We start from the raw sequence: 20,728 nt of genomic DNA, 5'->3' as shown, positions 1-20,728 counted from the left end.
ATGTGCATTTGAACCATTGACCTTGCGTTCTTTGTATGGAGCACAATTTACTTATTACCTCTTTATCTAGATAGTGCACCAGAACTGACTACAGTTTGCAAATATTCTGGATAGCATCCTAACAGTTCTATGTCCCTTTGAATATATCCTATCATATGTTTTCATGACTTGGCATTTTTTAAAAATATTTTACTTTAAATATGTGGTTTGATGCCCTCTGGTGCCACACTCAACAGGATAGCTTCATTCAAGTGTACAGTCTGTCTGTGAATCATGTAAGTATTCTGTGTTATGACTATTTCTGATCTTATTTCCTAAAGCTGAGATTGGAGACCAGTCCAGCAGTTGCCTTTATAAGTGTAGAAAAATGCATAATAGCCACATTCAGGCTGGCTGATGTACCAGACTAACAGTCTTTAATCCACTACGTGAATTTAATCTCAGTCTGGTTCATATTCCTGTCTGTCCAGTTAGTGTTCTTCACACTGTTCTACTTGGGGAAGTTGGCAATTCAGGTAACAGTTGAACTCTTAGAATATAAATAAATAAGCAAATTGAAAACTAAATAAGTAAATTGTAACGTTCATCAGAAAGAGATATATTAATTGTAAGAGTTTTCCTTAAAGGTGAAATATATACAAGCTTACCACAGATAACTACCTAAGGAAACTTTGGTTTGAAAAATAAATATTGGGTGTAATGAAAGATGATGTATGCAGTTCTAAAGACAGAGCCTAGAGAGACGTAACAAACTATACAGTATCCATGTTTCTATTTGAAATAAGTTTCAATTACAATGATATGTAAAAAAGTGTTTCTCCATTGTTTTCTGGAGGCAAGTTGTAATTCTAGGTAAGTACCAGTAGTCCGGACCAGAAATATTCTTATGTTCATGGAAAATATTCCTTCCATCTTCAGTATGAATTTTGAGTCACAAGGTAGAGAACAAAGATGGATTTGACTGACTTTGCACAGCAGGAAACCACAAGAGCATTTTTAAGATGAATCAACAATTTGCTCACATGGGAAAACACACTTAATTCTACAGTTGTGCATTTTATATCACGTATTCCAAAAGCATGGTGTGAAAGTAGTTCATATCACTCCAAGGATAGATTATGTGGGTACAGAAAACATCATAGTTCAGCTATGGGAAAAATAATGAAAATGATAACAAAGAGAAAATCTTTCAACATATAATACACAATTTTATAATGAAATTAATTTTTCTTTTAAATACAGCATTAGGAAAGAAAACCTGTTTCATTTAAATTTCAAACATTTACATAACTGTCAGGGCCTATAAAAATCCATTAGAATTGTTCAGACATTTGCAAGAAACACTATTCACATTTTCACAGTATTTAATGAATATTTACTACAAATATAAACAAAAGCTTAATGATTAGTAACACAGTAAAACCTTTACGGAAAAGCACATAGACAAAACTTCAATAATGAAGTTATTTGATAAATTCATTTCAGCACAATATACAAGGTATTGTTGCTGCTGTCATGAAATATCCTATGCTGTTTTCCAGAAAAGGTTTAACTCTATTACTTATAATGTACAATATAAGTTTAGAAGAATATATTACTTCAGTCATCAAAGCAACACTAATTCAACTTTGAATTAATGTCCATTGTAGCTGTGAACACAGTTCAGATCAGCACAACAATAAGCCAATTATAATAATCAGCTTCAGTTTCATTGTTTATTTTGTATTTCAACAGGACTGTAAGCTGTAAATGGCCACATTATTTTTTAGTCATGGAACAGCTTTGTACTTCCTCTTCATTTTCACATTTTTGAGTGTCTGTACTGAAGGCTGTACCATTTTCACACATGAACCTGAAATCTAGTACTTGTTGGTTATGGAAACCATGAGAACAATAGTGGAAGATACGACAGTCTAATGGGTCTGGATAGTAGCGATAAAGTTCTTTGCTGGAGCACACAAACCTTGAACTGTCATGATTTGATTTTTGATTAGTTTGGGCATTAATAGCAGATAGTGTGTATGTGGGAAACAGAGATTCAGTAGTAACTGTTTCAGATGCATCTTTCAATGACTGTACCTTGGGTGTTATTGTTACATAATCCACAGTATTTCCTGATGATGTTGGTGGAATGTCAGTCCCTAATACTTGTTCATCTGACTTTGTTTTCCCTTCACTACCCTTAAATTTTTGGAAAGTACTTTGTTCAAGGGAGTTTGGCTGTTGTAGGTTCTTCTCAGTGTGTTCAGATAGAAATCCAGCAGTTTGAGATACATGTGATAAGTGATCAGTATGTTTATTATGAAACTTGTAACTGAGAGGAGACAAGGTTGTATACTGACTTTGCACATGTAAACAGCCAGCATTTCCTTTGCAGCTATCTAAGCCATCAGTCTTTACGCTGAAGTCATTTTCTAATACAGCCTGCCCAAGAGCAATTTCTGTAGATGGCACCACTGTAATGGATTCTTCAGGATGTGTGGAACTATCTTGCTGAAAAATTGGCTCTGTCTTTTGTTCCACTTTGAATTCATTCACTGTACCTAAAATTCTTAACATATTTCCTGTGTTCTTTGTTGAGTCTGTTGATGTTATCTCATCTTTATTTGGGATAAGTTCCTTATCTGTTGAAAAGTAATTATCAGATACTGATATAATAGGGTCATTTTCACTTTTTATGAAAGTCTCAGTTGTATGTATCTCATCATTTTGTGTTTTCTTCATTTTATGTCTGTTGTTCCTAACTCTAGATTTGTGATTGGCACCATCTTTTGATCGAATGACTACTGGGGGAAGCAGAGGAGTTGAGTGTCTTCCATGATAGGCTAGGTGTGGCTTGGGTGGGTGAAAAAGGTTAGGAATTTGAAGAGTAGAAGTACCTTGTGAAGTTGTAGTACGAAGCGTTGTATTTTCAGATGAACTGTTTCTTTTGGCTTCCTTACCATCATTTTGTAATGGATTTTGAAACTGGTTATTATTTTCATCAGATTCTTTTATGTGTTTTTCAGTATATTGTGGAAGACTACTTGCATTAAATTGTGCAACATTTTCTGAAACTAAATTTCCAGTGTTTTGAACATCCAGAGTTGTGTTAAGAACCACAGGCAAGCCATTTTCTAGTAAGACATTTGGCCCAGAAAACAAGTCCATATCCATTTTGTGACCATGATCCAGTAGTGGTGGTAGGGTGGTGGAATGGTCTGTCCTCTCTTCGTGAAAATTTGTAACTTCAGGAAGTTTAAGATGCTCAATATCTGGAACCTGAGTTTCTGTAACGTCTTTTACATCTTCATAAGAGCTTGTTTCATTAATGGCTTCTGTGCTGTGCTGATGCATGACATTTTCTTTCTTTGCATCACTTATATCTTTTTGTGACCTTTCAGTGGAACCAAAATTCATATTCAAAACTTCCTTGTACGTCACATTAAGCTGAGCATCATCATCATTTGAATCAGAATCATAATAATCATACTTCTCATCCACAAGTGAAATAGGTTCCTCTAGAGATATTTCTGGACTTTCAGTCACAGGGATACTCTCAGATTTCTTATGTTTGCTATTCTCACCATCATGTTCACTTGTGGCTTTCTGGAAACTGCTTTCCAAGTGTTTATTTTGGGTAATTTCAAGTTCCTCTTCAATTTCTACTGCTGGTAAGTTATATTTATCCTCAGCATCACTTGCGTTTGTATCTGTGCTAGGTAACTTTGTATAAGATACTGTCAATTCAGTTGTAGAGGAGTTTGATTTTTCAGTAGATGTAAGTGAGTGTGGAATGGAAATATTAACGTCAGGGGAAGATTTACTATCATGAGCCAGACCAGAAACTGTTGTTTGTTCAATAGGGTAATTAATTATTTCATCTGATTCGTCTTCAATGTCTTCTATGTAGTAATCATAATATTCATATTCGTCATTATAGGGTGCCGATGTTTTATTATTTTTACTGGGGAAATGGGCCAATTGCTCTTCTGCTGAATGTAGTGAGGTTTCTGTATTGTGAGTATGATTAGAACTGGCAACTGTTCCCTCCTTGTTTGTTATGTGTTCCAACTCATCTTTATAGTCACATGTATCATTTTCTGCACAAATTTTCACATTTTCTTGACTATTACTGGACCTGCTAACGGAAGGCAAGGTAGTTATGGTCCCCTTAGAATCTGTATCACTTTTATTGCTATCTGCTATTAGAAGCTCATCTGAAGAAGCATGGGCCAAATCTGTTGTTACTGTGTCAATACTTTCATTATTAGAATGTAAATGTGTACTGTAATCAGGTTCAAACTTACTGGAGTCTTTGTATGCTGTCAAATTTGAATTTTCCTCTTCAGGAAGTACAAGGTCAGCTTCATAACTGTCATCTATATAGTCATAATATTCTTCCTCAGTTTCATTGCTTTCATCAGTAACTTCATGTTTTATTCTTTTGTGAAATGAAGGTGTGGTTGGTGGAAAATCTAGTTTCAGGTCCATTTTCATCCATTTTCTTCTGTTACGTTGCTCAAACTTATTCTCACTGCTTGATGTTTTTGATGGCTTACTGTATCTGAGCAAGGAACCTGCAGCTATTGGTGTACTTGTTGCATTATTCTTACTTCTGGAACTAAAACTGTGAATTTTTGATGAAATATTTTGCTTTAAATTGTCAGACTCACCACTGGAATAAGTGAATAAGTCTAGTGCTTTCAATATTTGGCTTGTATCCCTTTTGTTATGTGTGTGCTTCCTATTTTGTTTCCTGATAAAGCTGTGCTCAGGTTGTGAGTAAAGTCTGCAGTCAACATCTGCCCAGTTGTCACAGTTTCCCTCACGCTGATTGAAAACTGTTTTGTGTGGGCATACAAATGTGGATACTAGGGTCATGACACCTTTCACCTTCTGACAGAGATGAAACCCCTGGCATTGTGTTTCCACATCTGCATAAAGGCCTTCTGAGGGCTTGTCTTCACAAGTAAATGACGTTTCTGGCAAGCTATCTACCATATAGTCTGGACTTCTTGCAGCACCTGTAACATGAGATATTTCAATTTTATTGGCTAATTTAACTACTAAACATTCATAGTACTTGAGCTGTGACACAATTTATCCTAATTCTATGCAGATATGTAACTAGAGTATGTGGTATTTTTCTTCAAAAGCAAAACAGAGAGCCTTGGAATTAAAAATTTGGGTTATGCTTGGTAAAACAAAAGGTATTATGTTTTCAAGATGTATAATCTTAGCATATATTTTACTTGTATAATTAGTATGCTTATTATGAAAATGCAGTTAGAAAAATCTGTATTCATGCGAGACAACTGTACAGTTTTATTAAAATTCTTTATTTACAAAAGATTCGTAATGTATGTAGAGAAAGATACAACACTCTGGAGTATGACAGAAAATGTTCAAAAACCATAAGTGTCACTTTAAAAGGAAAAGCAACTTAATGTGGTACTGTATTTACAAATTTATGTGAGTTGGAGCAAATGAACTACTCATGCAAAGAATGAATTTCCATCATCATTAATTTGGGGCAGATCTAATTCATTTTTCCTGTACTGATGAAATTCAATTTAAAAATTGTAAATGGAAATCACGATATGGTGTACGTTTAACAATACTGATTTATTTTGGTAATTGATTCTCAGCTTATAAGGCCTTTTACTGACTGTCATCATCAAAAAAGGTAAAACATTCATCAAAAACATTGAAAAAGATGTTACACATCAAGAGTAAGGTATGAACACAGAGAAAATGTCATCTTTGACACAGCACTGGTAATGCAATTAAAAATATTAAAGTTAAAATGTAAATAAATATAAAAGGAACAAGCCAGAAAAACATTGACACTAAACTTGCAAAAACAGGGCTTATATAACATTTTAAATGAAATTAACAATCCTAATAAAATAAAATTTGTATGCAACAATAATACTTAAGAATAATTTGATGAGGTATTCCGTATGGAAGATGATACAGAAATAAAAGAATATATGGAGTAGATATACAATTGCAGTAAAATACAGGAAAATGGAGGAATTGAGTGGAGTAGACAGCACAGAAGCATTGGAAAACTGTGAGGATTAAATGGAGTTTAGAAGAGGTGAAGTACTGAGCAGTGTTTTGTTATTCAATATTAAATCAGGACTGAGAATCAAATGTTTCTTAATTTGCAGGGCTTACAAAGATTAAGTTTTGGCATTTGTTTGCTAATTGGAGAACATGGGACTGTGGCAGATAGCTGTTCCCCTTGCTCAGTACATGCTCAGAAAATGTGGACTCATAATTCTGCAACTCCTGCTGCATCCATTTTCAGCCACCGTAGTTACTATGTGTCTGCCTGAGTGTCACAACCAGGACAAATAATTTTTCATACCTCTCTGTTCGCTACTAATTGGATCTTATCTTGCAATTTAAAATATACTGGTTTGTTGGCTGGTTGGTTGAATGGAGATTAAGGGACTAAACATAAAGGTGATCTGCCCTGAAAATACACTGAGCTGTTGTGTTCCTCATATAGTAGGAAATTCTATAATTGCAGGATTTCAGTGTTCTGGTTAAACTCTGTGATTTCTGTCCTAGGTGTGGGATTGCACACCACTTCCTGCAAACATTGGAGGCAGCAGGAGAGAGAGAGAGCATAGAGGAGGGGTATAATTTTCTATTTTTGTTTTCAGTGCAAGATGTGACCAGCCTGGATAGCCAAGGGCATTAAAGCACCCACTTCTAGGACAGGGGAGGAGTGCTGGCCCTGGATCTAATCAGTCTTGCATATTAATGATTGGGCCCAGTGTGCTGGCTAGCCAGGATGTGGTGTTTAGGTGGTTTTCCCCATCCATCTAGAAAAATGCTGGGCTCATTGCCATATCCCACCTCAAATACATGAGGTGCAAACACTTTATAAAACAATGTCACATTTGACCATACGATTACAAGACCGTCTGATTACTACACAGGCAGTAGCTTTAAAATTATTTTGGGAATGACAACCACACTGTAATAATATCTCCATGAAACTGGAGAAGAATCATAACAGTCCTGACTCAACATTGGCTGGATAAAGGGCACCAGAAAGAAAAAGAATGCAAGATGTAGTCAGTTGGGATAAGGAGTATAGCCTTTGGTTGAGGCAGTACATTTCATTGTGTCTAATTCTGCTTTGAAATGTTCTTTGGATATGGAAACAGATAAGAGATGGTGCACCATTGAGTGGAAAGTTGTGTGTTTGTGAGTTACGAGGTGTTGGGAGTGAGAAGGTGTTTCTGTGTCTGTATTTGTAGTTTTCTATAGATTTTCAACAATATATTTGTGTACTGGGTGTTAAAATTACGAACAACTTCAGTTGGAAGGACCACATAGATAATATTGTCGGGAAGGCGAGCCAAAGGTTGCGTTTCATTGGCAGGACACTTAGAAGATGCAACAAGTCCACTAAAGAGACAGCTTACACTACACTTGTTCGTCCTCTGTTAGAATATTGCTGCGCGGTGTGGGATCCTTACCAGGTGGGATTGACGGAGGACATCGAAAGGGTGCAAAAAAGGGCAGCTCGTTTTGTATTATCGCGTTATAGGGGAGAGAGTGTGGCAGATATGATACACGAGTTGGGATGGAAGTCATTACAGCATAGACGTTTTTCGGCGCGGCGAGACCTTTTTACGAAATTTCAGTCACCAACTTTCTCTTCCGAATGCGAAAATATTTTGTTGAGCCCAACCTACATAGGTAGGAATGATCATCAAAATAAAATAAGAGAAATCAGAGCACGAACAGAAAGGTTTAGGTGTTCGTTTTTCCCGCTCGCTGTTCGGGAGTGGAATAGTAGAGAGATAGTATGATTGTGGTTCGATGAACCCTCTGCCAAGCACTTAAATGTGAATTGCAGAGTAGTCATGTAGATGTACTGATGTCAATAGTTAGACTGAGAAATTTTATGGATTTGTTGCCAATCTCTGTCGTGAACTGATTGTCTTCTTGTTGACTGTTAAAGTTATGAAAAAATGTGTTGAGGTGTCTTGTAGTTCCTGTCCACATACACAGAACACCATCTGTATATCTGAAGCAGTGTGTGGTATTGCACTGAAAGATTTTTTATTCAAATAAATGTTGTTCAAATTAATGATGAATAGTTCAAGAAAGTATGGGCTTAGAGAAGACCTCTTGGGTAAGCTATTTAACTATTTACACAGAGTCCCTTGGAACTGGGAATAGTAGTGCAGAAGCATGCCTAAGTGGCCAGTTTTATATGTAGTATCTCTACAAGCTACTTTTCGGTTCTCTTGTTATGTATTAATTTTACTTTGCAGGAACTGCTAATTTAAATTGTTGTATCAATACAATTTTTCCAAGTGTAGCATTAATGTTTTTCTGGTTTGTCCCCTTTATACTTATTTATAGTTTAACTTTTACATTTTTATTGCATTATGACTCAACTGTCAAAGATGATATTTTATCTGTGCTCATACCTCATTCTTGATGTGTAACATCTTTTTCAATGTTGTTCATGATTATTATACTTTCTGTGGTGATGGCAGACAGTTAAAATCTGATGCTGACCTTGCAAGCTGAGAAATGGTTAGAAAAATAAATTGATACTGTAGAGCATACACAATATTGACCTTTTCATTTATAATTATAAAGTTGTACTACAAGAAGTGACAGAAGAATCAGTTAACGTACCTACATTTCTGAAATTATAATCAGAACATTGCCAATCAGCAAGGAAAAAAATCTGTGCAAATGATCAAAATGACTCAACAAAAATGATGCAGTGACGTAATGTAAGGTGCAGCAGCTATAACTTGAGCAAAAGGTTCTGTAAAATGATGGAAAGAATCTTAGTCAATTCAATTCAAATGGTGCAGCGTATTTGATCGGTGTCATGCTATTTTTTGTGTCTGAGTGGATTGTCAGTTATGGTTCTGATGCAGAGTAAACAATGAAAGTGAACAAGTGCAGGGTTCTAGGTTATTTGAAGGAGTGTTGAAGCCATATTTCAAAGCTCTTCGATCGAGTCCCCAATAAATAGTAGGCGCTCTTACCATACAGAACATGCATTTGACTTCTTTCGGACAAAAAAGAGTGCTAGTGAGATGGCACAGTGCTTAACACAAAGAAACCATGTTCATGAGAACCTCGATTTCTATAGCTATGGGGCTTTTCTAATTTATTTTTACTTTGGAATCTGTAAATGCCTTCAAACTATGAGTGAGAGTGAAACTTCATGGCAGGTTTAAAAAAAGGTGCCAGACCAGCACTCAAACACAGAATTCTGCCATCCAGGCCTAGTAAGGTCACTCGGTAAGAGCACTGCCTGTTAAAGGTACAGTTCTGAGTCTGAGTTCAGGTCTGGTACACATTTCAGTCTCTCAGAAAATTTCCAAGCAGTGAATACTCCACTATCAAGTGAAAGATTTATTCTACTAATAGTGTGATTGCTTCTTGATCACATCCATTACCAATTTTTTTCCTTGATCTCTCTCAAATTTGCAGAGCTCGGTATGTATTACAGCTATAAGAGGTAAGAGACATCATATTGTGCATACAGTGATTCAAAATACTGTCTGCCAACTTCACCAACACATTAAGCCTATAGCAGCAGAAAGAAAAAAGACAAAAATTGAAAGAAATAAGAGTCCACAATCCATAGTATTTCATACTATTTTGAAGATCCCAAGAAAAATAAGATGAAAGTAGTGGAAAACCATTAGTAATTTATTGTTTATGATTTTATATTGCTCAGCAGGTATTTAACAGAAGTAGTGTCAGGATTTCGCTATGTAGCAGTATCTCAACCACACGAGGGATAGATTTACAAGTCTTTTGGTAAGATACTCAAAAGTGTTGAGGAATATGGTTCTATTTACATTTCCATCACTCCCTCAAGTCTTATTATTGGCAATAAAAATATTATATTTACGTTTCAGTTATCATGGTGCAAGCATAATTACAGTACATTTGTTTTTAGTCAAGTCCCGTGTTATTTTGTCCTTCATGTCATAGTCTCAGAGGCATTGTCTATTCTACTTGGAATGGTGCTGCATGCAAGTCTTCAGATTTGGTCACTTACACATAGAAAGTAGCAGCCTCAGTCGACAGTCACTCATTCACTGTTGGTGAGGGTTTTTCTCTGCAATAGGCAATTTTAGCTTACTAAATTTTTATCTTTAGATGTTACAATTTACAAAGAACTTTTGTAGGCAAGGTTATATTTGAATAATCAGCGTTACATGACTGGTTGATTTGTTATATAATTCATGCTTCAACTTTTAGAGGCTTTAGTTTACTGTAGCCTACTACTGATGCTATATGATAATTTTTTCAATTTTTGTAAATTATTTGTGTTGCAGTAGACACATAAGAGGATACATTTACAGCAACTTTTATCTTATATTACACTGAAATGCATTATATTGATCTGCTGGTATTTACCTTCGGCTTGTCTCTTTGAACGGCGTACTTTAAGGGGCTCAAATCCAGGTTCATCATTCATATCTGTAAAAAAAGGCGAAAATACCATACAATATACAATCCTGTATTTAGTAACAGTTATAAGTTAAATAACATTTATGCACATACAGATATTACATCTAGATAACAACCACACATTTTAACTTAAGCTCACAGTGAGTATTCCAACTTGTATCAAATTTAAAATAAAGTAGGAGGAAGGCAGTCTTCAACATGAGGTAGCTTTGATCATGACAATTATTTACTGAGTATTCTTCACTAGACATGGTGTGATGGAACATTCTGAATGAGGAGGCCCTGGATTAGAATGTAGAAGGAGAGGGGTTCACGTTTCTATCTACTTAAACTGTTTTTAGTTCTAGAAGAAACTTGGCATTCTTAACATTAACTAATGATCACTAGAGACGAAAAAGACTATAAATGACAGAAAAGATTTTAGAATTGAGAATCAAATTCCCAGCATTCAGATTTGCAATCCAGTATCCACTGAGGCACCTAGCGGCACACGTAGCACTCTCTCTATTGCCACTGAGCTTGCTGCTGAGCTTTACCTCTCCATCTAACTGGTTGACAGTGTCCCGGGCATTCATTCCATGAGAGACTGCAGGCAGGACCTTGGTGCAAAATCAGGTGATCATGAACTTTATGCTCCGACCCTTGCCAACAAAATAGTTCCTTACATCATCTAGATGCAAACTCTCAACCTCTTTGTTAAAAACCGCTGTACAACTGTAACCTTGGTTATGCAGGTGGGTTGTCCCTCTCAAAGTCAGCAAAAAACCCATTTTCTACTGCTACAGCCTATTCTGTAGATTTTGCAGCAGGTGATGGTCCTGTGGCTGCCACATTTGGGGAATGAGGTGGAGGTTCCAACAACCCGTACTCCAATTGGTTCAGTATTTCAGTTCAAAAAGTACCTTTATGGATTCGTACATTGTTCTGATGGAGATGATTTTTCGCCTTTTGCATTGCACACCTCGTATCAGTCATTTTTTCATCCATTTTGCCGCAGTGACTTGTGTAGCACTGATCAGTTATTGTTTTGCCCTTTACAAGGTAATCGACAATATGATTCCCCTCTGTATCTAAGAAAAGACCAGTAGGTACAGTGCCACTAGCCAAGGACACTAACGCACGCCTGTGCAGTGATGTTCGACCTGGAGGTAGACAGTTGGAATCCTGGTGGTGCAATAAATGTTTATCGCCACTATTTGACCAGCGAGGGCAGTTCTCAGTCGTCAGCGTTTGTGCCAAAGTGCTGGATTAAATTCCAAGCTTCTCCCCAGTGTCTCACGAAGTGAGGATACGGATCACTGTCTGTGATCCGTCAGGAGTGTGCTATATACTGTGACCTGCTTTCATCTCATTTTCTCTCATCCTCATACAACACATGACATCACACCACACTGCGTGATTTTGTGAAATGGAGACAAATTGGAGGACATTATCCATAAGGAGATACGTGGTGAGTAATGTCATATGGCACCATGGTCAGAAATGCATTCCAGGTGAGGTACACCTACTTGAAAGTGAAGATAAAAGATCATGGGCAGTGAAAGTTTCGATGGTTGAAAGCACAAGTGAGAGCACACCAGCCAAGCGGGAATGTTCTGCCAGTTATAGTGTTTTACCTCGCAGTGAGCCAGCGCACCATCATGTAATAGCCACTTTACCCTCTCTACCACCCTAGCAAGACAGGCAGGGTCACTCGCAGGAGGTGCAGATCTGATTGGTCCCACGAAACAGTCGCCAATACTCACCGCCCACACACTGAGGCTCAATCTGTGTTGATATTTCGTTGCCACCCACTGGTGGGTGTCATGAAGGTTGACAGTACCGCCTCTCGTAAAGGTAGCCTCATCTGTGGACAGGTCCGATGACAGAAATTCCAGCACCACAGTGGCCTGTGTGACGAACCGGCCACAAAGCCATCGTCTCAGAGACAAGTCTATAGATAATACTGTAATTATGGACAACGATCCTCTATTTTCACCTGCAAGTGGGTGTACCTCCCTTGTAACGCTTTTCCAGCCATATGCTCACATGATCTTTTTGTTCTTATCCTCCCAGAGATTGTTTGAGGCAGTTTGTTCTCATTTAGCAAAATCATCCTGTGTACACACACATGTTACAGTCACACACACTCAGTAGATACACTGAAGACACAACTCTCATGCAGAATGACAAAGGGAGGAAGAAAATCCTGTCCACTTAGGTGGCTCAGTAACCCCTCGGATTTTCCCAGGCAACAATGCCGTACATCTGACTTTTTTCTACAGAGTGAAGTAGTGGACCCACTAGTTACCCTAACAACAAAAAAAGCAGAAAATGAACTTTATTCTTTTTAAAACGGTCCAAATATTGCTATGAAATTCATTAGGAAATTTGTTTCCACGTCTGATTTAGGTCAACACAGTACAAATGCAGCACGTATTTGACACAAAGCCTCTTCTGCTTAATTACCAGTATAAAATGTCTCGTAATCCTGCTTCTAATATGCCTATGGCGACAGGTAGTCCACAAGTCTTTTATTCGTAATAACATAGGGAAGTTATCCACTGACGAGACAATAGTCATGGGATACCTTCTAATATCATGTCGGACTTCCAATATTCATGGGCTACCTTCTAATATCGTGTCGGACTTCCTTTTGTCTTCCGTAGTGCAGCAACTCGAAGTGGCACGGAATCAACAAGTCATTGCAAGTTCTCTGCAGAAATATTGAGCCATGCTACCTCTATACTTGTCCATACTTGTGAAGTGTTGCAAGAGCAAGATTTTGTGCTCGAACTGACCTCTCGATTATGTCCCATAAATATTCGATGGGACACATGTCAGGTGACCTTGGTGGCCTATTGGGCAAACCATTGCTCGAACTGCCCAGAATGTTCTTCAAACCAGTCGTGAACAGTTGTGGCTCAGTGACATAGCGCATTGTCTTACATAAATATTCCATCGATGTTCAGGAACACGAAGTTCACGAATAGCTGCAGTTGGTCTCCAAATAGCCGAACATAAAAACTTCCCGTTAACGATCGCTTCAGTTGGACCAGAGGATACAATCTATTCCACGTAAAGGCAACCCACGCCAGTATTGAGCCATTACCAACTTGTACAGTGCCTTATTGACAACTTGGGTCCATGGCTTCGTGGGGTCTGTGCCACACTCGAACAATACCATCAACTCTTATCAATTGAAATCAGGTCTCATCTATCCATGCCACTGTTTTCCAGACGTCTAGGGTCCTGGCCACGAGCCAGGAGAGGCGCTGGAGACGATGTCGTACTGTTAGCAAAGGTACTCGCGTCTGTCGTCTGGTGCCGTAGCCCGTTACGCTAAATTTCGTCGCACTGTCCTAACGGATACGTTCGTCGTCCGTCCTACATTGGTTTCTACGGTTATTCCACGTCGTGTTGCTTGTCTGTTAGCTTTGACAACCCTACGCCAACTCCGTAGCTCTCGGACGATAAGTGAGGGATGTCGGCAACTACTTTGTCCGTGGTGAGAGCTAATGCCTGAAATTTGGTATTCTCAGCACACTTTTGACATTGTGGATCTTCAAATATTGAATTCGCTAACGATTTTGGAAATAGAACCTCCCATGTGTCCAGCTCCAACTAACATCCTGTGTTCAAAGTCTGTTAATTCCCGTCGTTCGGCCACAATCACGTTGGAAACCTTTTTACACGAGTCATCTGAGCTCCGCCAATGAACTGCGCTTTTATACCTTGTGTACACGATACTACCACCAACTGTATATGTGAATATCGCTATCCCATGACTTTTGTCACCTCAGTGTAATTAAACCTTCGCTTCGTGAGTCAGTATAGGCGGCTGGGTGCCATACGTTATAGGAATGGTGTTCTAACAGTGGATCTGCAGCATTTGCGTTGCTAGTATGTTAGTGTCATGATCTGCTGTAATGGTACGGCGACATGGGGTTGAAACTCAGGCATCAGCGTGCATTACAGTTACGGACAGTCAACATGGGTGTGTACAGGTGAGCAGGGTTTTACTCGTAAATCTGTTTTATCAAAACAATGGGGTACAAAGTAGACTAGCCTCCAAATGGTGTACCCTGATGCCTGAGTTTCAACCCCATGTCGCCGTACCATTATCGGCGCCTAACAGCAGATCATGACACTAACATACTAGCAACGCAAATGCTGCAGATCCACTGTTAGAACACCATTCCTATAACGTATGGCACCCAGCCGCCTATACTGGCTCACGAAGCGAAGGTTTAATTACACTGAGGTGACAAAAGTCATGGGATAGCGATATTCACATATACAGGGCAACGTAACTAAGTTACGGCTAAATAGTCTACAGATATAGGCTGCTGGACCTCTGGTCGTTGCAAATTACCTTAGGATATCCCAGCTGTTAGAGGATACATAGCAATGAAGCAAAACAGTTCTGCCAAGAACTACCTGACAAAGGACTTAGGGAATACCCTCCGGGTCTTACAGCTAAACATAGTGGGAACAAGCAGAGCAAAAAGTGAGTATCTCACTCAAATATTGTTTGAAAACAAGGTGGACGTTGTTCTACTACAGGAAACCCACTGCTCAGACGAAACCCAACTTCATTCCAGGTGTAAGCTCCCTGGCTACACGTTAGCTGCTGCGACATACCATGCAAGTTACGGATCTGCAACATATATCAAGAATGATGTTGAAGAGGTAACAGATGTCCAAACAAAAACGGAAAATAACATCCATACCATCAGGCTGAAAGTCGCCAACACAGAGATTGTGAACATCTATAAGCCCCCAGCACAACCATGGGTAAATGAAGCTGCTCAAAATATGCCAGATCCAGTAATAGTAATTGGAGACTTCAACAGCCATAACACACAATGGGGCTATAGAACCACGAATAAAGATGGTGAGAAAGTATCAGAATGGGCTGAAATGGAACGCCTTTTCTTACTATTTGACGGGAAGGGCAAAGGGACATACCGCTCAGCTAGATGGGCTCAGGACTACACCCCCGATCTCTGTTTCGTTACTACTAACAACAAAGGATTACCCTTGCAGAGCAGCAGGAAGGTGCTCAGTGATTTCCCTAGAAGCCAACACCGACCTGTACTGGTGAAAATTGGACTCGAAATCCCAGTTGTGAAGTCTATAGCAAAGCCACGGTGGAACTTCCAAAAAGCCAAATGGGAAAAATTCTCTGAAGAGGTTGATCATATTATTCAGTTTATTCCACCTAAAGTTAGGCACTATGACCGCTTTGTTAGACTAATTCATTCCATTGCCAGAGAACATATTCCAAGAGGCTACAGAGAGAACTACATTCCTGGATAGAGCCCTAGATGTCAAGAATTGTGTGACGAATTTAAAACGACTCGAGACACCAAGGTAGCAGATGAATGGATTTCGGCTCTAGATTCAGCTAGGCAAAAGAAATGGATGGAACTAACTGAAAACATGTCTTTCCAACACTCGAGTAAGAAAGCATGGAATTTATTAAGAAAGCTTGTCAGTGTCACAAAAGTTAATATCTTATCAGACAAAATAAATCCTAACAACATAGCAGCCAGGATTGTTAATATAACAAGAACACCAAGCAACAACAACAAACAGAAAGCCAAAGAAATAAAACATGTGCTAAAGTCTAAAATGTCTCAAGCACAGCCTTCCGAATTTGCACAGAAAATCTCTGCAGCCGAAGTTGTTTCAGACCTAGATACTCTGAAACCTGGTAAAGCGGCTGGTTGTTATGGTATATACCCGGAGTTCTTTAAGCATGCTGGCCAAGGTGCAGTGCAGTGGCTAACTGCACTGTTTAATGAAATTCTCGCAACAGGAAGACTGCCACATCTTTTTAAGAAAACTAAAATAATTGCCATCCTGAAACCGTTAAAATCTGGTAACAATCCTGAAGACTATAGACCCATTGCACTTTTAAGTGTCTGCTATAAACTGCTGGAGAGAGTATTCTATAACAGAATTGCACCAACTATCCTGAAACACATTCCTGTAGAACAGGCTGGCTTCAGACGAGACGGCAGTTGTAGCGATCAAGTGCTAGCGTTGGCAACATACATAGAGAAGGGCTTCGAAGACCTGAAGAAAACAATGGCCGTGTTTATTGACCTAAGATCAGCATATGATACAGTGTGGCGGAAAGGCATGATTCTTAAGTTCTTAAGAATAATTCCATGTAAAAGAATTGCACAACTACTCCATAACATGCTGTCCAACAGAAAATTCCAAGTTCACCTAAAAGGTCAAGTAAGCGAGGTATACAATTTAAATGACGGACTACCACAAGGAACAGTATTGGCTCCCATAATTTTCAATTTATATGTCGCTGACTTGCCAGAAACGAAAGCAAGAACATTTATCTATGCTGATGACATAGCCTTGGTGACGCAGGCTAACGATTTTACAACTTCAGAAATGACTCTCACTGAGGATCTGCGAATTCTAGACGAATTTTTTAATGAATGGCAACTCAAAGTAAACAGAAATAAAACTGAATCCTCCACCTTCCATTTGAGTAATGGGCATGCTCACTATAAACCGCAAATTTCCTTTAGAAATCAGTTGCTGTTATATAACCCATTCCCAAAATATCTCGGCGTGACCTTGGATCGTTCGCTAACATATAGAAAACACCTAACTGAAACAGCTTTAAAAATGAGAACCAGAAACAATATATTACACAAACTCTCCGGAACAAGCTGGGAAGCTAAGGCATCAGTACTCAAAACAACTGCCCTCTCACTTGTATACTCTGTCGGGGAATATTGCAGCCCAGTATGGCTGAACAGCGCTCACACAACCATGGTAGACACGCAGCTGAATGTAGCCATGAGAAGCGTATCCGGGACAATAAAATCCACACCCACAGAATGGCTACCTGTTCTGTCTAATATTGCACCACCGAAGTTACGAGGTCAAGCAGCGTTGAAAAGGGAATGGGAGAAATGCTCCAAGAATCCCGAGTTACCACTACATCAGGACTGTGATGCCACTCAAAGTCAACGTCTTAAGTCCAGGAAACCCTCCTCGAGACTTGGAAAAAGGCTTACTTCTGAAGGATTCCAACCAGAAACAGCATGGCGGGAAGAATGGTTCGCAGCCAATCCAGATTCTGCAGGTCTCATTGCTGATCCTACACGAGTCCCTCCTGGATCCCATTTACCTAGGAGGTCGTGGACCACACTAAATCAAATACGCACCAAGCACGGAAGATGGCAGGACTTGAAGCATAAGTGGGGATTCGCTGAAAGCGCCAAGTGTGACTGCGGACACCAACGACAAACAATACACCACATAGTCACAGAGTGTGCCCTACGGAAATATGCTGGAACTCTGACCAGCATACATGAGGTCTCTGAGGAAGCAATCTTCTGGCTGGATACTTTAGATATTAACCTATAGTTTTTATTACAACTTGAAGCTCTGTTTGTCAATATTACTGTTTATAAAAACCACTTTTTCTCTTTTACATGTAACCCATCCTAGTGTTTTTATCCATATGAATATTAATGATTTATCGATCTAATCTAAGACTTTTATTACCATAAATGAATGTAATCTATTTTATTTGTAGTATATGCATATTGTGTTACCAGTAACATCATTGCTGTTCAATTCAAGTAATGTATCCTTGATGCCAAACGAAAATAATAATAATAATAATAATCAAAACAATAGCAATAGTTCTGCTGGTCTTCGCGAGTATCGATGTATTAAGGGAATATGGAGACGTCCTTTCTCCGCACTGGGGTTGAAGAACATAATTAAGAAGTTTGAATTAACTGGGGTTTTTGAAATGCCCCTGGGAGAGGTCGATGATCAACTACGTCACAAATTATTGAAGAAGCTGGTACTGCCATGGCTGAGAATACTGGGCGAGATGTGTGTTTTCCAAGCATTGCATGAGATGTTTCACCACAGCTGAACATTCCACAGCCCACTGTTCAAAAAGTGTTGCTAACAATTGTCAAATAATGTCTCTAGTGCTGTTCCAGGCTGTCATGCGCGCAGATGATCGTCACAATGAGCAACGTTTGTAGCCTGGAACGTAAACATGGCACACAATTAACAAATGTTACTCTCTCATGTGAAAATTAAAATGTGTTTCTTGCAGTGGTTTATCCATTAATTCTCTTCCGCATGTCCTTAAAAATGTTTCCACAAAGCTTAATTGTCCTAGGGTCACTAGTTTTTCATCGGAGTCTCTCAACAGCGAAAGTTTAATGATAATCACCTTGTACAATACAGTATTGTGCACTTTCTTGATGTTTCCATGTATGGTCGCAATTCTGGATTACCGTTACGTGGATCATTTTCATGAGATGCACGGCCATGTTTGAATTCAGCCGCCTGTTTCATAAATGTTGAAGATGAAGAATCAGACTGCTTATGAACCCTCAGCAATTTAGAGTGGATATGTATTGTCGATAATCCACTTAAAATCTAATCTTTACGATAGCACTGAATGCTATTTTAAGGGAACCGCTAACAGTACGACCATTTAGAAAAGCTGTATAAAGAAAATTATTCGGAGAAGGGAATAAGAATCATACACCATTGTTGGCTAGGAGACCTCGAGAGTGTATGTTAAGTATATCTGTTGAGTGTAGGTGACTGTAATGGATGTATTGTAAGTGAGAATAAAACCAATACCGGCACACAGCCCGTTCCTCTTGAATAGCAGCACCAAGGAGGCCTTCAAGCTAAACGTCCAAATCCGATGGGCGGTTCTCAAGGTGTGGTGTCACATGCCCCTCTTCAAGAGGCGCTGTGAAGAGGTTTAGAAATTAATCGAGGTAACTGGCGCAAAGCTGGGTGGTTTACTGATCAGGAACTTTCTCCTTGTCAGCCAAATAATGAGGGTAAAAATGTGAGGATTTCAAACAGCTTCCGGTGGAACGCCACTGCACAGGCGACATCGGTTACAGAAGCGTGTTTCGCAGATGAAGTTGACATTTGAGTTACATTATTCTGTAACAAATACCAACCCACCAAAATCAGAAATTCAGCTGTGTCAACGTTATATCTGCGCCTCTCGGGAAACTTTCACTTCGCTTGGTATGTTTACTGTAGATGTACATGTACAGGCAATCAAGCAGTGTTGCAACAGTTTATATTCTATTTCCACTAGCTATTCGAAAAATTCGCTTGTACGGATCTCAGAGACTTTGGGCCAATCCACCATTCACGACCTGTGTTTCGAGACATACGATACGTGCCTGTTGATTAACGCCGTTGACTACACAATAATAGAATACCGTGTCTACCATTTGCCTCGTGGAATAATAGGAATTGATTTTACCGTTTACGTTTTTCGTGCTGGGCGGAATCTATCATGTTGTTCTGATACCAGCCCAACCTGAAAACAATACGTACAGAATGACTCATGTAAAATACTGCTGTAAGTACAAACAAGCTGTTGGAAGAACATCCGCAACTGACCATTATAGCAGAGGCTGAAAATACCGGTTCAGTTGTAAATTAGTTTATTTTCGCACGATCGGTTTCGGACTGTTATAAGCCCATCCTCAGGTGCCGTAGCTGTGCTGTGGTCCCTGTTCTGCGCTCATAGGCAGCACACCGAGCCTGGTACACGCTGTGCTTGGGGACCGCAAGCACAGCTACGACACCTGAGCATGGGCTTATAACCGGTCGTGTGAAAATAAACTGAAGCGGCATTTTCAAAATGGTTCAAATGGCTCTGAGCCAACTAGCCACATACCATGTAAGTAGGCTGTTTAAGTTTTTATGTTGGTAACGTCAGGTAGCGCTCTGTATGAAAATCACTGACTGTGCTGTGTGCAGTCTGTGGCTAGTTGGCATTGTTGGAATATTCGCTAGTGTAGTGTTGGGCAGTTGGATGTGAACAGCGGGTAGCGTTGCGCAGTTGGAGGTGAGCCGCCAGTAGTGGTGGATGTGGGAAGAGAGGTGGCAGAATTTTGAGAGTGGACGATCTGAACGTGTGTCCATCAGAAAGAGTAAATTTGTAATACTGGCTATCATGAACTGATGACTTTTGCACATTATTAAGGTAAATAAATCAAAATCTTTCATTTGTTAGCTATGCCTATCAGTAGTTAGTGCCTTCAGTAGTTAGAATCTTTTATTTAGCTGGCAGTATTGGCGCTCGCTGTATTGTAGTAGTTCGAGTAACGAAGATTTTTGTGAGGTAAGTGATTCATGAAAGGTATAGGTTATTGTTAGTCAGAGCCATTCTTTTGTAGGGATTATTGAAAGTCAGATTGCGTTGCGCTAAAAATATTGTGTGTCAGTTTAG

General features: G+C 39.1%; 1 protein-coding gene across 1 annotated transcript in view; it reads right to left on the bottom strand.

The window, feature by feature from the left end:
• Nucleotides 1-1,182: 1,182 nt before the first annotated feature.
• The window catches only part of LOC126298614 (uncharacterized), a 421,534-nt gene continuing 401,988 nt past the window's right edge, over nucleotides 1,183-20,728 (bottom strand). The window contains 2 exon segments of the mRNA XM_049990020.1: nucleotides 1,183-5,006; nucleotides 10,414-10,476. Of these exon segments, the coding sequence (XP_049845977.1) occupies nucleotides 1,759-5,006; nucleotides 10,414-10,476 (3,311 nt within the window). The 3' untranslated portion in view covers nucleotides 1,183-1,758.

This window comes from Schistocerca gregaria, chromosome X (genome assembly GCF_023897955.1).
Source record: "Schistocerca gregaria isolate iqSchGreg1 chromosome X, iqSchGreg1.2, whole genome shotgun sequence".
In the NCBI taxonomy this organism is placed as follows: Eukaryota; Metazoa; Arthropoda; class Insecta; order Orthoptera; family Acrididae; genus Schistocerca; species Schistocerca gregaria.
The sequence above is the reverse complement of the archived record's forward strand: the minus strand, read 5'-3'. Positions and strand labels throughout refer to the sequence as shown.